This window comes from Microcaecilia unicolor, chromosome 7 (assembly GCF_901765095.1).
Source record: "Microcaecilia unicolor chromosome 7, aMicUni1.1, whole genome shotgun sequence".
NCBI classification, from domain to species: Eukaryota; Metazoa; Chordata; class Amphibia; order Gymnophiona; family Siphonopidae; genus Microcaecilia; species Microcaecilia unicolor.
The window spans coordinates 127,849,055-127,866,838 of NC_044037.1; the positions used below are offsets into that span (position 1 = coordinate 127,849,055).

The window sequence follows — 17,784 nt, forward strand, 5'->3', positions numbered from 1 at the left end:
TTAGGGACGTAGCTGTTGGCAACGTTCCCTCTAAGCCAGGTATGCAGATGTTCAAGTTATGATGTTTTGTGAGCAGCAATTAGGTTGGTCTTAGGCATCGCTTGGCAGGGGAGATGTGGGGGGCAGTGAGCAATTTTCAAAAATGTATTAAAAAAATAATTGATACGTTAAAACAGTTCGTGTGTTAGAGAAGCTGGAATTTTAATCTGTGTGATTTTCCTGTCAGTACTTGATGTCGTGTTTGTGAAACAGAGCAGGCTGTCAGTGCATACATACATAAGTACATAAGTATTGCCGTACTGGGAAAGACCAAAAGTCCATCAAGCCTAGCATCCTGTTTCCAACACTGGCCAATCCAGGTCACAATATACCTGGCAAGATCCCCAAAAAGTACAAAACATTTTATACTGCTTATCCCAGAAATAGTGGATTTTCCCCAAGTCCATTTAATAACGGTCTATGGACTTTTCCTTTAGGAAGCCATCCAAACATTTTTTAAACTCCGCTAAGCCTTTACCACATTCTCTGGCAACAAATTCCAGAGTTTAATTACACGTTGAGTGAAGAAAAATTTGCTCCGATTCGTTTTAAATTTACTACATTGTAGCTTCATCGCATGCCCCCCTAGTCCTAGTATTTTTGGAAAGCGTAAACAGACGCTTCACATCTACCCGTTCAACTACACTCATTATTTTATAGACCTCTATAATATCTCCCCTCAGCCACCTTTTCTCCAAGCTGAAGAGCCCTAGCTGCTTTAGCCTTTCCTCATAGGGAAGTTGCCCATCCCCTTTATCATTTTCGTCACCCTTCTCTGCACCTTTTCTAATTCCACTATATCTTTTTTGAGATGCGGCGACCAGAATTGAACACAGTATTCGAGGTGCAGTCGCACCATGGAGTGATACAAAGGCATTATAACATCCTCATTTTTGTTTTCCATTGCTTTCCTAATAATACCTAACATTCTATTTGCTTTCTTAGCCGCAGCAGCACACTGAGCAGAAGGTTTCAACGTATCAACAACGATGACACCTAGATCCCTTCCCTAACGTGGAACGTTGCATGGTAATTCGGGTTCCTCTTTCCCACATGCATCACTTTGCACTTGCTCAAATTAAATGTCATCATCCATTTAGACGCCCAGTCTCCCAGTCTCATAAGGACCTCTTGTAATTTTTCACAATATTCCTGCAATTTAACGACTTTGAATAACTTTGTGTCATCAGCAAATTTAATTATCTCACTAGTTACTCCCATCTCTAGGTCATTTATTAATATGTTAAAAAGCAGCGGTCTGAGCACAGACCCCTGGGGAACCCCACTAACTACCCTTCTCCATTGAGAATACTGACCATTTAACCCTACTCTCTGTTCTATCTTTTAACCAGTTTTTAATCCACAATAGAACACTACCTCATATCCCATGACTCTCCAATTTCCTCTGGAGTCTTTCATGAGGTACTTTGTCAAACGCCTTCTGAAAAATCCAGATACATAATATCAACCGGCTCACCTTTGTCAGTAAATGTGTGGATTTGCCTTCTGCATGGCAACTAAGGCTGTGAGGAATGGGGAGGAGTTTCTGAGGAGGGAAGTATCAGTAGGTGTTTCTTTGGCTTAGGAGGGAGTGCTATGATTTCTGTCAGTTTGAATAGATCACAGATGATAGGGGTATGAAGCTTTGAGATAATTTTGGGAAGCTGTGAGAGATTTGAGAGTTGAATTTACTGAGAATTTTGTAGTAGTTCCTGAGGGAAATGGAAGGGATTCCACCCTTTAAATACCCTTTCTCCTTGGGCGGAGGCACCAAGGTGCCAGATATATCTATATATAAGGATTGGGGTGGGGGAGAGAACTGGTAGGGGCATCTGTCAGGCAAGCCCCCCCCCCTCGTCCCCCACTGAATCTAGGGAACAATCTATAGGGGGTGTTAGAAGGTATAAATGTGTACTTATTCATTCAGAATTTGATGCACTGCTGTGTCACAAACATTTTGAAGCAGTTTATACATGTATTCTGTGTGTAACTGCATATTTTTTAAAGTATGCATTATTCAACTTTTTAAGAATATCCACAAAATTTCTTTCCCCATTTAAGTCAACAGAGGAAAAGCAGTGGGTTATCAAATACAAGAATGCCAATAAATTCAAGAAAATAAATAGCAAACTACTGCGGTACATCGCAATTCCATCTGTTCTGCTCACCTGGAAACACCTATGAGTGATGTGTATAATTTTGTTGGTGTGCATACTTCAATGAATCTATTTAGCCACACAGTTCTGTAAGGGACATTTTCAACATGTTAGACATGGTTGATGCATAGAACATGTTTTATAAAATTAGCCCAGTGTGAGCAACTTGAAAATTGCCTACTGGAGCTGTAGATCTTCTTTGCATGGTAAGCAGGAGACAAGTGAACTGGTTATGGTTTTCCAAAATTTTATAAATAAGTTTTGTCCAAATAGCAAATAGCTTGCTTATTTAATAGAAAGGAAGAGTTGACACATCAAGGTTGCTTCCAGAAGGGATAGTTTTGTAACAGCCTGCCTAACGTGTGTAGCCAATATGTGCATAAGTTAACTCAGTTTTCAAATAACTCAACAGCTCACCAGTAATAAAATGCAGATAGCAGTCTCGCAGTAAGATGAGGGCTGTCCAGCAGTGGCGTTCCTAGGGAGGGCTGACACCCGGGGCGGATCGCCGATTGGCCCCGCCCCCCGGGTGCAGTGCGACCCCCCCCCCCCCGGTGAAAGAACCCCCGGGTGCACACCGCTGGGGGGGGGGGGGGGGGTGCCGCGCGCCTGTCCGCTTCGTTCGTTTCCATGCTCCCTCTGCCCCGGAACAGGAAGTAACCTGTTCCGGGGTAGAGGGAGCACAGAACGAACGTAGTGGACAGGCACGCGACACCCCCCCCAGCGGCGTGCATCCGGGGCAGACCGCCCCCCCCCCCCCCCTTGGTATGCCACTGCTGTCTAGTCTTTTTCACTGAGTGCCACATGTATGGTTATCTCTCAGTTAGTGAGAGGTCCTATGTCTGCATTTGAGAGCTCCTGGCTGTTAGAAAATGAACCCAGACTTAGAGGAGCTGATGTCTAGAGAGGGATCTAGATGGAGACCTTCAGGGACATAGTGTAGCTGTCCCACTTCCTGTCTGGCAGTCTCTGTGTTGCTGTGGAGGACAAAGATCACCTGATAGGAGAATGACCTTAGTAAGAAAGGAAGTGACCCTGTAGCCGGGACCCGTTCTTTGAGTAATGCAGTATCTTCTGGCATTGAGGGTATGTCTCTTGAGCATTGGTTCTCAACCCAGTCCTTTGGGCACACCCAGCCAGTGAGGCTTTCAGGATATCCATAATGAATATGCATATGAGAGATTTGCATTCACTGGCTTCTTTATATGCAAATGCATATTCATTGTAGACATTCTGAAAACCTCACTAAACCGACTGTAGGTGTGCTCCTAGAACTGGGTTGAGGAACACTGCTCTATAGGTTTGTGCCCATGAGGGAAGGGTTAGAACTATGCTAAATATTTGCCAAATAGTTGCTTTTATGACAGTTGCTAGTTGGAAAAATTCAAGTATTTGCTTGTATTTGGGTTTGTTTGTTTTTTTGTAGAAGTCTCAATAGTTTTTGATGAACTTTCACAGACAGTAGAGTTATGTATTCCATCCTATGTTTTTTTAAGTGTGGTGTGGTAAACATAAATATATCTATCTTTTTTTTTTTTAAGGGACCTCCAGGTCTCCCTGGACAGATTGGGATACCAGGAAAACCAGGAGTAAGGGTATGGATTCAGAGCTCTTAAACAGTTTTCATTTTATCTTATGTACATACTACTGATAAAGGGTTTTTAGGGCTTGGACAGGGTGGTCAATTCTGGATCTGACATCTTATCACTGAAAAGCTAATAGGGAGGATAATTTTGTAATAGACTATTTTGTGCAGCCAGTTCATGCATAAGTTACCCCAGATCTCTATAGCTTTCAGTATAGCTCAGCAGAGTGCAAGTACACACACATTTACACCTGTTACTTGGCACACACACATTTCCCGTTTTATTCTGTGCACATTGTCTAAATATTAGATGTATGTGCACAAGTTGTTCATTTATTTTGCACACTTAAAATGCTGTTTTACCTGCAGAAAGACTTTTAAAAAAGATCCCCTAAAGGTTTATTTTATAACTAACTACATGCATGCATAATATGCTCATACTTCCTTTATGCAGGCTAATGGCTCTTGGATAGCTTTAGAAACTCTAGATGTTTTAATAGACCTCTATGCAGATATAAGGAGTAGCCTAATTGTTAGTACAGTAGACTGAGAAACAAGGGACCCAGATTCAAATATTTATTTATTTATTTATTGCATTTGTATCCCACATTTTCCCACCTATTTGCAGGCTCTTTGGTTTTTATCTTTTTTTTTTTTTTAATTAAATTGTGAATCTTCCAGGGGCAGAAAATACCTACTGAATGTATAAGAAATCTGCAAGCCTGAAGGCTGTTGAAGTTGTGTACATTCAGGTGCAGTGGGTATTTTCTGTTTCTGGAGGGCTAAAAAAAAAATCATAGACAGGCAGAGTGGGATTTGAACTTAGGCTCCCTGGTTCTCAGCCTGATGCTCTAATCATTAGGCTACCCCTCTGCTCTGCATGGATATTTATGTGCCCATTTTGTAACATGGTGTTCTGACCTGGTTTTACAGCCTGCTTTACTGACACAGACTACTCAGTAATTACTGTGGATTCTTTTGGATTCGTAGTAGGTAAATGAGACTTTTATTACAGGTTCTAAAATACACAATGATTAAGATATATACACAATGATTATAACTGAAAAGAAACAATACCTATAAGCAATCATTACATCACTGGTCCCTACATCCAAGCAATGCTAAGAGTGTCTAGACCAGGAAAAGCAATAATACACTATAATATACATATGTCCATCACTGATCATTACATCATCCAGGCTGTTATCAGCTTGGGGGGGGGGGGCTGTTCACAGCGAAAGCCAGGAGTTTCTTTGACTAGGAAATATGGTGCTGTCACGATTGTGACTGTTTTTCTTGGCTGTGCTCACCTCGCCCTCTGGTGGCCAGAACCGGTGGCTGCCATAGACTGTCTTTCTGTCTCCCTACACATTCCAGACTTTCATTCCAGTCCGGTCCAGATATTCTAGCCCTCCAGACTTGGTTTGAAGTTTGGCAGCTAGCCTCACCCTTAGCTGCCTTGAGATTCCTGTAGCTGAGCCTCAGCTGCTGATGGACTTTATTAACCACCTGGAAACTTTCTACTTTGCCTTTGCAACGCCAAAGGTTGAGGTTTGTGTCTTTTTGCACTTCTGCCTTGTCTTGCTTTGCCTTGTTTCTTGTCAGTATTCCTAGTCTTAGTCTGTGTTCCTAGCTTGTTTGAGTCTCCTGAATCCTGTCCTGTCTGCTCCTTCCCTGTCTGCTTTTGGCTTCCTTCCCTTTCTGGTTGTGAACCTTGTATCTTGTCTGTTTGAGACCCTGTATCTTGAATCCTGTTCTAGCCAAGCTTGTGTCTGTATTCTTGTCTGTTTGAGACCCTGTATCTTGAACCCTGTCTAGTCTAGCTTGTTTCTCTCCACTTGGTCCATTAAGTCCTGCCAGCTGCCCACACCTATGGGCTGTACCCCTAGGGAATGGCGGTCAAGCGCAGGTGAAGTCCTATTCCATTCACGCTAGTTCCTGAATCCTGCTTGTGTTTCCTGATTCTGGTCCCTGCCAAGCCAAGTCCATTCCAGTTCTGCTTATTCATGCCTCGCCTGCCTACAGCTTCTAGTCCAGTCCTGGTTGGAGGGTTTTGCCTGCTGCTGCCACTCCTCGTCAGCAACCCAAGGGCTCACGATTCCAGACTATCCTTGAGAACCTGACAGGTTCTCTGCGCAGTACGTAAATTACTCACAGATGAGCTCCCAATTTCACTGACAGAAACTCCCTTTTTATTAGGCTTAGCACTCATGTTCAGAGCTAAGGAAAATTACAGAATGTTTGAGAATTTCTCTGTTTTGGTAAACAAGCCATACTGTGGGAATGTGGTCACATGTTTCTTAGTCCAGGTGGCCAGTCTGAACTCGAAACAGGCTCCACCTCTTCCTTCACATACCAAATTATTTAGAGCTGTGTCTTATCTTCTTCTACATTCCAAATCATTTTCATACAAACAGAATTACTTCTAATCAAAAATACAGACCCCAAGTGCACTTGTTGGTCAAGGCAGAGTTGAAAAACAATCTTTAAAATTCACTTCTATTACACATGGAAATCTCTATTCTGCCATTCGTAATTTGGATGTTTCAGTTTGTAAAATGGATGTTCATGCTGGACATCTCCAGGACATGGACGTCCATTTCTCATGTATTTTAGAACAAGCTGTATGTCAGCAGATCCTATTCTAAAATACATGAGAAATGGATGACGATATGTGACATGCAGACTTGGATGTCCATATTTTGAGTTGGACGTCCTTTCTAAAATGCTTCTCAAAATGTCTTGGAGTGATGTTGGGACAAATATGGTATAGGTTAGGAATAAATCAATTATATGGCCAGGAGTGCTGTGTTTAAATTAAAATTGATAAAGTCAATTTGATTACAGTTATATTTATATTCCACAATTACCTCCTGGTTCAGTGCGGATTACACTAAAAGCAACCAGTCCATTTGAACTGGGAATTTACAAAAATAAAACAACTAGCAAAGTACAAGATACTCTGAATTTAGTTACCCAATTAACATGTAAATATGCTTTCAATTTCTTCCTAAATTTTATGTAATTTGTTTCTAATCTGGAATATGCTTTGATTTCCTTGCAATATATAGAATCTCGGGATATATAGCCTCTTTAATATGGATTTTTTACTTACAAGTATTTTGTTTTTATATGGAAGAAAAAGGCCCCAGCAGTCAAATGTTTTAAGCTGTAGCAATCAATTGCTATGTTTTTCACAGCAACAGCACCATATGACTAAGACCAATCACTGGCCAAAATACCTTCAAAAATTTTAGATAAACTTTTTAATTTCTCTATCACATGCATTCTTTACTTTAAAAAAACAAAAAGAAATCAAAATTTGCCACTTAAAAGTAGTCATGCAACAGGAAAAGCAGAAGCGCCGATTGGCTTGTTAACCAATTAGGTTATGCATATTATGAAATACTAGTAAAAAAAAGGCCCGTTTCTGGAACAAATGAAACGGGCGCTAGCAAGGTTTTCCTGGGAGTGTGTATGTTTGAGAAAGTGTGTGTGAGTGTGATTGTGTGAGAGAGAGAGCAAGAGTGAACGTGCGGGTGTGTGACATAGAGTGAGACTGTCTGTGTGACTGTGTGTGTGTGAGAATGACAGTGTGCGGCAGGGCCCCCCTCCCCCTCCCTCTCCCCTGTTCCTTACGCCCCTCACCCCCTTTCCTCCTCCATCTTTCTTCCCCTCCTTTTCCTCCTCCTTCCCACACTTTGGCTTCCTTAAGTCTTTTAAAACTCTATCTACCCCCGTGGCCCTAATGCCCAGTATCCGGATACCCCACCGCTTTCCTGCTCACCCCTCTTCCAAAATGTAACACTTTCACTTCCTTTATTCTTTTAAATCTCTCCTATCCAATGTACCCGGGCATTCAGATTGTCTTCCTCTGCCAAATTTTCATTTGTTTCATTCGTTCACAACTCCCCCCTCCCCCCCCCCCCCCCCCCCCCCCCGGTGTACCACTTTAGCTTCCTTCAGTCTTTTAAAGTTGTCTCCTATGTACCCCCGTGTCCGTACTCCTCCTCCAGGACTCACCTGCTGGTTCCGCTCCACCAGCGCATTGTCGCAGCACAGGCGTAAGACCATCAGGCTCCGGAGCAGCTCCCAGGCGTTTTTACTCCGATAGGCTTCCCAGGGGTCTCGGAAGCGGATGGTGAGCTCAGGGGAGAGAGTGGAGGAAGGGCTTCGAGTCACGTCCTGTGGCTGCTGCATGTGCTCCACTTTTGTCCGCAGCGAGCACCGCTTCAGCGACCCAGGTACGGGCTCCGAGTCGGTTGAGCGCCGCGGCTGGGAGGCAACGGAAGACTGCAGGCGACGAGGGACCGGGACACCGGGGAGAAGCTCCTGCTGGCCATGGAGCCTTGGAGGCACTGCAGAGCAAGAGACGTTAACCGGCTGTGAAAAGAATCAGCGGTTTTGTTTTGTTGTGCGCGGAACTCGGTGGATTGGATTCCTACCTCCCATTGGACACTCGCCACATCCGATTCGCTGCTCCCTGCATCATGGCTCCTCCCCTCTCCCTGACGTCACTATTATCTGCTCCACCACCTCCGGCCGGAAGCCACGGTTCCAGGCAGCCTCAGAACGTTGGAGGTGAGAATTATTATATAAGATGCTTTGATTTCTGTGTGGAAAGCTCAGTGCAGTATATAGAATCCGGGGGTATATGTCCCAACAGGGACCCATTTCACCATAGGCTTTTTCAGGGGAATTCTTCAAAATTTATAACTGTTCCTCAGAGTCTGTACCCTGCACATTCAGGCAGAAATCTTTGACTGTTGAGGCCTTTTTCCTCCATATAAAAACAAAAAACATATGTAAAAAATCCATATTAAAGAGGACATATACCCCCGGATTCTATATAGTGCACTGAGCATATTTCATAATATGCATAACCTAATTGGTTAACAAGCCAATCGGCGCTGATAATTGCCAATTAACAAGCAATTATTGACACTAATTGGCATTAGAATTTATACACAGAACTGTCTAAGCATATTCTATAATGTGCTGTGCTTAAATTTTAAGTCGCATATTTGAAAAGGGGATGTGGCCGTGGACATGGAATGGTTTCTTGAATATATGCATGTTGTTATAGAATATACCCAGTCCCGCATCTGATTTAGACATCGGCATTTACACCAGGTTTTACTTGGCGTAACTCCCCACAACTAAATTTAGTCGTACAGACTGGTGCTGAGAGTATTCTAGAAACTGTGCAGAAATTTAGGCTTATTCTACAAAGTACGCCTACATTAAGGCATACTTTATAGAATGCACTTAGGTAAATTTCATTTTGGTGCCAAATTTTTAGGTGTGATTATATAGGATCTAGTCCATAGTGAGTTTGTGAGTTTACCTTTCCACATCTGGCATTTTGAACAGTAGAGAGTTGGTTCCTTTTGGTGATTAGCATAAGGCATATGTTTATTGTAATCCAATTTGAATACATTTTTAACATAATGGTATAAAAAATTATAAAATAAATCCTCCTACAGAAGGGAGCCTCTTTTTGCCCCATTTTGGATCTCAGGAGGGTCAATGCCTCCTTACAAGTTCTCCACCAACATGGAGATCTTGTGTTCAATTGCGTTGGTCAGACTAGATGAGTTTCTTACTTCACTGGATCTGATGAAAATTTACCTTTATATCCCTATTCAGCATCACCACAATTGCTTCCTGCAGTTTTGTTTACTGGGCAACTATTTTCAATTAAGGGCCTTGCATTTTATGCTGGCAAATGTCCCATGTACATTATCCAAGGTAATAATGGTGTCATCAACTCCTCACAAGCAGGGGATCAGAGTCTACCATTATTAAGATGATTGGCTGATACAGGCAGATTTGGAAGTAGCCTCCAGGACACTACTCTCAGGGTGATTGCCTTACTTGGAGTACATCAGCTGGGTAGTGAATATGGCCAGGAGTCTGCTAGATCTGTTGCAAGTCAGTTGAGTACCTTGGGGTACAGTTCAACACCCTGAGGGGGATGTTGTTTTTTTCCCCTCAAAGGTGTGGATGCAGAAAAATTGCAATCCCAGCTGTTGGCCTTTTGCACATTGGCCATCCTGAAAGCATTGTTTCCTACAGCTTCTGAGGTTGATGGCAACAACATTCAAGGTGCTGCCCTGGGTGAGGGCTCACGTGAGTCTGTTGCAGAGGATGCTGCAGTCCAGGTGGGCCCCCTTCACTCAAGATTTCAAGGTTTGACTCCTGCTTCTTGTGAGGAATTTGGCTTGGTGGGGTCAATCATTTCCTCTGCTGTAGGGGGTTTGATTGGACCCACTCAAGTGGAGGTGCGGGACAGGTGGCTGGCCCTGGAGGCATCCTGGTCCATCAGGAGTCGAGAACCATCTGACTGGCTCTCTAGTACTTCTGCTTCCAACTGGCTGGAAAGGCTGTTCAAGTGATGTTGAAGAACATCACTTTTTGCTTACATCAACAAACAAGGAGGCATCAGGAGTTTGGCAGTGCTGCAGGATCAACCAACCTGTGCAGGTGGGCAGAGCACCAAGACAGCTTTCTCAGCTGTGCACATAGCCAAGAACAACAACATTCAAGTGGACTTCTTAAGCCAGAATTCACTGGATCCGGGGGGAATGGGAGCAGAGCCTGGATGGTGTTTCAGAAGATTGTGGACCAGTGGAGTTTCACCTGCTTTGACTTCATAGCCCCAAGACAAAATGCAAGTTGTGCTCACTTCTGCAGCCAGGGTAGAGAACCGGACTTGGAGGGCATTGGTTCACTGGTGCAACTCTGGCCAAGTCAAGAACCACTTTGTGTTTCCTCTGTGGCCTTTGGTCAACAGAGTCCTCCATCAGATATTCAGTCATCTGTCTCTGGTGAATTTGGAAACTCAAGACTAGCCTTGCATCCATAATATGCCAACCTGATTTGCCTGTTGGCAGGCCCTTCATTTCCTCTTTTGCAGGTGAGGATGCACCTTCATCAGGGCCCAGTCCTGATAGAAAATCCGGATCCCTTCCGGCTGATGTCATGGCACTTGAGAGGCAAGATTTGAGGTCTAAGGGGTACACCTCTCAGGTTGTTTCCACCCTACTGCAGGCCTGTTGGAGGTCCATGTCCCTGGTGAATGTGAGGGTTTAGAGACATAAGTACATAAGTATTGCCATACTGGGACAGACCGAAGGTCCATCAAACCCTGCATCCTGTTTCCAACAGTGGCCAATCCAGGTTATAAAGTACTTGGAAAGATGGTGTATGGCCAGTTTGGCTGACATTCTGGCCCTTCTTTCAAGGAGGCATAGAGTAGGGTTTAATTCTTAATTCCCAAAAGTGCAGGTGGTGGCCTTCGCCTGCTGCTAAGGAAAGTTTCAAGGGATCTCCTTGGCCATCTACCCACATATATCAAGGTTCTTGCAGGAGTTCAAGCACATTCATCCCCCATGCTGGGTGGTTCTGCGCCAGTGAGACCTTTAATTTTCTAAGGGTCCCCACGAGATGGGATTTATGTCCTGGCTGCAGGTGCAAGCACACTTTGCATTTTGTTTTGAGGTTATGAGGTCAAAGCAGATGAGACCCCAGTGCTCTACTACCTTCTGAATTGCCTCCAAGCTTAGCTCCCATTCCCCTGGATCCAGAGAATTCTGTCAGAAGAAGTTTGCTTGGATGATGATGGTCCCACCTATGTGCACAGCTGACAGAGCTGTCAGGTGGTACTCTACCCACCTGCACAGGTTGGTTGCCTCCCTAAAGTCAGTTTTTCTAGTGGTCAGCTGGAAGAGTTTCTGAGCTCCCGGCCTTGAACTGCAGAGATCCATACTTGGCTTTTTTGGAGAACACAGTTTCAATTATAATGGTTTCATCCTTCCTGCCTAAAGTGATTTCTCCCTTTCACCTCAACCAGGTGGTGATCCTCCTGCTTGTTTGGGGAGACGGTATTCTGGAATGGCAAAGAAGGACCACAAGTTGAATGTTAGGAGAGTCGTCCTCTGATATCTGGAGGTTACCAGTTCCTTTCTCAAGTCTGATAGATGACTTGTCCTCTTTCAGGGGTGACGTAAGGGAGAAGCTGCCTCCAAATCTTTGTTAGTATGAAGGATCAAATCAGCTATTGAATCAACTTACATTATTCATGTCAAAGTGGTCCATAAAGCACTTCAGGTGCATTCCATGCAAGCCCAGGCAACTTCCTGGTTAGAGGCTCAGGTTGTTTTGCCAGAAGATATCTACAGGGCTGCAACATGATTGTCCCTCCACTCATTCATGAAACATTAAAGACTGCATGTTCTGTCTAAGTAAGACTCTGCGTTTGGCTGTATTGTCATTCAGGTAGCGTCTTCCCTCAAGAAACTGCTCTTGTATAGCCCGTTGGTTCAGACTGATGTAGCAGAATGATAAGGAAGGTTGCATTTATTTATAAGTGTCAATTTTTTCTCCTTGAATCTTACTAGACCAGTCCAGGTCCTGCCCTGGAAGAAAGGGTATGGGATTTGATGTATATCACCTTTCTGTGGTTTCAATCAAAACAATTTACATATTGTATACAGGTACTTATTTTTGTACCTGGGTCAATGGAGGCTTAGGTGACTTGCCCAGAGTTACAAAGAACTGCAGTGGAAATCGAACCCAGTTCCCCAGGTTCTCAGGCCACTGCACTAACAATTAGGCTACTCCTCCAGACTGCAGCATTGGAATACAGGTCCTCAGTCTGTTCCCATGGTTTGACTGGGGGTTGTTTAATTTTGTTTTGTTTATATTGTTTTGTTCTTGGCTCTCCTATTACTTGCTAAAATCAAAAGCAAAAAATAAATTTAAAAAATACTCAACTTATTACCTATCCTGCCATGACATTTGCATACTGAAGGACTCCGTCCTGCTCCAGCCCACTTATATTAGTGATTTTATTGTCACTGGAAGAATTCAGTATCTCAACCTCCAACTTCTGGTCAGGAAGGAACACAACCCATTGATTTGGACTAGTCTAGTAGGACTCAAAGAAAGGAAATTAACAGGTATGATTAAATTTCACCTTATTACAATTGAGATGTCGTTGTGGAACACTTCAACTCCTGAATCTTGAACACAGCAATCTGCCTCCCATTTAAATACAAACTTGTAAATTTATCCAACTACTTCCTAAACCCATATACCCTTAACTAATCCATTTCTTAACCCATCCATTGGATTAAATATGTCAGTATTAGAATTTAAACCTAGATGCATCAATTTGCATGTGATAGGTGGTATATCAAATACTTGTAAATAACTAAGGGGTCCTTTTACAAAGGTGCAGTAGTACTTTTAGCACGTGCTAAAAATAAGCACATTCTAAATGTTGAGACGCCCATGTATTTCTGTGGGCGTTGCTAACGTTTAGTTCCTAATGATTAGCGTGTCTTTGTAAAAGACCCCCTAAATAAATAAACTGTTTAACTGAATAATCAATCTATATTTCAAAAATGTTATTCTGTCACCCTCCCAGTTGTTAGAGGTACATGATCAATAATACAGTCACTAAACAGTATTTTAATTAGAATGCCTACACAGGAAGGGCACATAGTTGCATATATTGCACCTATTTTATAAAAGCAATATATGTGTGCCTTTACCAAATAAGTACATAAGTAGTGCCATACTGGGAAAGACCAAAGGTCCATCTAGCCCAGCATCCTGTCACCGACAGTGGCCAATCCAGGTCAAGGGCACCTGGCACGCTCCCCAAACGTAAAAACATTCCAGACAAGTTATACCTAAAAATGCGGAATTTTTCCAAGTCCATTTAATAGCGGTCTATGGACTTGTCCTTTAGGAATCTATCTAACCCCTTTTTAAACTCCGTCAAGCTAACCGCCCGTACCACGTTCTCCGGCAACGAATTCCAGAGTCTAATTACCCAAAATCTGCTGAACAAAGTTAAACATGCTCTGAGGCAGGTGTAAGTTTATGCATGTGTGATGAAACGCCAGAGGGTCTATATCCCCAACACAGTTCAGGTCCGCCTGCACCTGCTGCTTGTGCTCTATAGTAGCACCCTCCTCCCAACTGGGTCATAACCATCTCTGGGTGAATCTCCTGCTCTCCAGTTATCCCCAGTGATTTCTAGGTTACTGGAGCCACGCTTCCAGTGGTCTGACAGTTCCCAGAAAGCACTCACAGACTTAACACACAAACCACCAAGATTCTTTTTCAGTCCAGACAGGCAGAACGAACAAACAATTGTGTTTATTCCCAGAACTTGGAACAGTGGACAAAATGTGCAATTACTACTACTACTACTACTATTAAACATTTCTATAGCGCTACTAGACTTACGCAGCGCTGTACAAATTAACATGAAAAGACAGTCCCTGCTCAACAGAGCTTACAATCTAAATTGGACAGACGAACAGACAGCTAGGGGTGGGGAAATTGCAGTGGTAGGGGTGATAAGTGAGGGTGTTGAGTAATTGGCAAACAATAACAGGTAACTGAAATATGGATCAATTATAATACTAACTAAACAGCTATATACTGTCTAAACAGTACCTGGGAAGATCAGGACATATAATTGTTCACAGAGCCTTTCCAAAGAGATCTGTATCCTTCTTCTTCCAGACCAAGGCTGAAGCAACAGCCAACAACAATTGCTGGGTAATTTCAAACTCCAGGCCAATCACAGCCCAGTCAACAAGATTTCAAATATATATTGCATCTTGCTTCCTGTTTGTGTCAAACTAAAGAAAAAAAAAACCACTCAGTTCTCTGTAACAGCTTTACAGCAAAGAAACACCACCTGCTGTCCAAATAGAAGATACTTCAGGACATAATTAAAACAGGAAAATATCCAATACATTTTACAGGCTTAAAACAGTCTGTTTCTTCGTAGCACATATGTGCCTTTAGGAATTTAGTTCATATGCAAGTATTTTATTAAATACATGCATAAGCGCCAATCTCTTCCCTATAAACACCTATGGATATATGCATAAAAGTAGGGTCATTCTTTGGCTCCAGTTTGAATGTGTAAAATGCTGTTCCACAAACTTAAGTTGTTTATAAAGTTACTCCCTCTGAGGACAATTTGCAAAGATCTAGTCAGTACCTAAGGACTGACCTGGAGCGGTTACCTCAGGTTAAAAAAATTATTCCTTTTTGAGTAGCTAAATACAGCATCATTTTTTTTTAACTGGTGAGATTGGTGTAAAGGTGGACACTGAGATGTTATAAAAACAAACATGCAGATTTTGATTTGAAACGGAGACAGCATTAGCAGAGGGAGTGGGCCATAGCTGCAGATACAGTAGAGATACTAAGATGTGTTCGAGAGTAAAGGGAAAAGGGCTGGGTTCTATTTGGGAGTGGCATGAGTGGAGCAACCCTGTAAGGCATATCTAAGGTACAAGATTGCACAGCGGGATATGTCAAATGAGATAAAACTGCTTTAGCCGCCTATGTAAGTTTTTTTTTTTTTTTTTTTTTTTTGTCCTGGAGGCACCCCTGGGGTACTGTATGGGAAACTGGGAGAGGTGGTAAGTCATACATTTTTGATACAGTTTATCTTGAGATTTAACTTTCTTTCCATTGTAGGGTGAACGAGGTGATCTTGGCCTTCCTGGAGCACCAGGTCCAAAGGTACGGTATAGTTCAGTTCCAAAATAGTTCCCTTTCCTGCTGGTTTCTCCTACTAATGCAGTTTTAATAGGATGAAGGTTATTTTTAATTGTTTTAAAAGGCAAGTTCAAAGGTCATTTACAGGGTAATTCTATACCTGCCCACGTAAAAAGTACATGCATTTTTTTCTCTGTGAGGACTTACCCAGACTTATGCATGTACTTCTGCTTTGAAAACTACCTCATGAAAACTGTGTATTTAAAAAAAGTGTGCTTTTGTGTTATACAAGTTTTCAATGTAAAATTATGCATATATGCTTGAATTTTGAAAAGTATTCATATAATTGCAAATTTTACCCCAACCCCGCATTTGGGAGCATGTCTTCAAATAGCTGGGAAACATCTGCCTATATTCTGTAAAACTTAAATGTAATCACATATTGGGGTAAGCAATTTTGTAGCAGGAATTTCTCCATATAAAGCACTGCTTTCAGTGCAGAAATACTTTTGAAAATTATCCTATCAGAGGACAATTTCTGCACTGTCCATGAACTTTTTGCTAATTTTCAAACTGTTAATATGCATACTTTGACTTTGAAAACTGCCTAAGAAAAGTACCCAGAGACTTTTTATGCCTCTGGGCATTTATGTAGACCAAAACAATATGAGTACTTTTGAAAATACAAAAGTATGTATGGTGTTGCAATTCTTGCCCTAACCCTGACCCCTGGTACACCTCAACTAAATGCAGTTAGAAGTACTGGTATATGTATTGCTGAAAGATTTGCATACTTTTTTACCCACTTACAGCATTGGCAATTATCAGTCAATATACATGGGTCACATGTAAATGGCTTTGGAAATAAAGGGGCCCTTTTACTAAAGCTTAGTGTGTGCTAAGTGCCACATGGCCCATAACGCACACTCACTCATGTCCTTTAACTTGGCTAAGCTTTAGTAAAAGGGCTCCAAAATTGGCTTATATGAGGGATGCTACATGTATATGTGTACATGTACATGCACACTATGATCCACAAGATTCTCAATGGCGAATCTCCAAGCTACATGTCCAACCTGATCAATCTTCCAGCCAGGAACCGGTCCATCTCTTCTCGAACATATCTCAATCTTCATCTTCCCAACTGTAAAGGCCTCAAATACAAAACCTACTACGCATCCAACTTCTCTGTCATAGGCAGCCAACTCTGGAACGCCTTATCTCGACATATCCGAAAAACCAGTGAACACCTACCCTTATGAAAGCTGCTGAAGACTTACCTATTCAAACAAGCCTACCCAAACGACCCTACAATGTCTCGTACCTAACCCACACCACAACCAATACCCACACTCCAATTCCTTTCCCCAAATCTCATACTATTGTCCACTCTTTTTAACTGTTATCTCCATGATACTTTGTACCATACTTCATATTATCTCTATGATACTATGCACCATACTTTGTATTATCTCTGTGATACTATGCACCATACTTTGTATTATCTCTGTGATACTATGTACCATACTTTGTAAGCCGCACTGAACCTGCTATTGAGCGGGAAAGAGCGGGGTATAAATGCCACAAATAAATAAATAAATATATTTGTTGTTTAAAGCATTGTCCTCACAAGAGGTAATGCATTTAACACCTACAGATGCGAAGCAACATTTTTAAAAAGCTGTCTTCTGAACACCACACTTTTTATTTTTAAATTTCATGTGTAATTTTATAAAAGTAACAGCATGGGACAGTGGTTTCCAAACCTGGTTCTGGAGACACCTCAGCCAGTCAGGTGTTCAGTGTACCAGCAATATTCATGAGATAGATTTGCGTGCAGTGGAGGCAGTGCATACAAATCTGACATGAATATTCATTGTGGGTATCCTGAACACCTGACTGGCAGGAGTGCCTCCAGGACCAGGTTTGGGAACCGCTGGCATAGGTCAAACAGCTGAATCTAACAGTTCACACACAGGAAATGCGTTCAAAAGGGAAATGGAGGAAAAGATACTACAAGTGGGCCATTTTCAGCAGGATGAGTTTTGAAGGTTCATGGGTGCTGATCAGCCTCTGTTTGCAAATTATACACAGTGTTGTGTTTAATTGATTTTTAAATCCATTTACTCTTGTTACTTTGCTTTTGTTTGTTTATTTCTTTGTTACATTTGTATCCCACATTTTCCCACCTATTTGCAGGCTCAATGTGGCTTATATAGTACCGTATCGACGTTCACCAATTCCATACAAGGTGATGTTGTGGTAGAATAAGGTTCATGTGTGACAGATACATTAGGGGATCTTAGAGAGGAAGAGTTATGTTATGTCCATTACGAGCTTTGGTTTCGTTGTGTTGCAGATATTCAGGCTTTTATGTTGGGTCAGTGGGGTATGCTGTTTTGAACAGGTTTGTTTTTAGTGATTTCCGGAAATTTAGGTGGTCATACGTTGTTTTTACGACATTTG

At 42.3% G+C, this 17,784-nt stretch overlaps 1 protein-coding gene across 1 annotated transcript in view; it reads left to right on the forward strand.

The window, feature by feature from the left end:
- COL18A1 (collagen type XVIII alpha 1 chain) overlaps nucleotides 1-17,784 on the forward strand; it is a 782,170-nt gene that overhangs the window by 452,412 nt on the left and 311,974 nt on the right. The window contains exons 14-15 of the mRNA XM_030210084.1: nucleotides 3,737-3,790; nucleotides 15,298-15,342. Coding sequence (XP_030065944.1) covers nucleotides 3,737-3,790; nucleotides 15,298-15,342 — 99 coding nt within the window. The remainder of the gene's footprint in view (nucleotides 1-3,736; nucleotides 3,791-15,297; nucleotides 15,343-17,784) is intronic.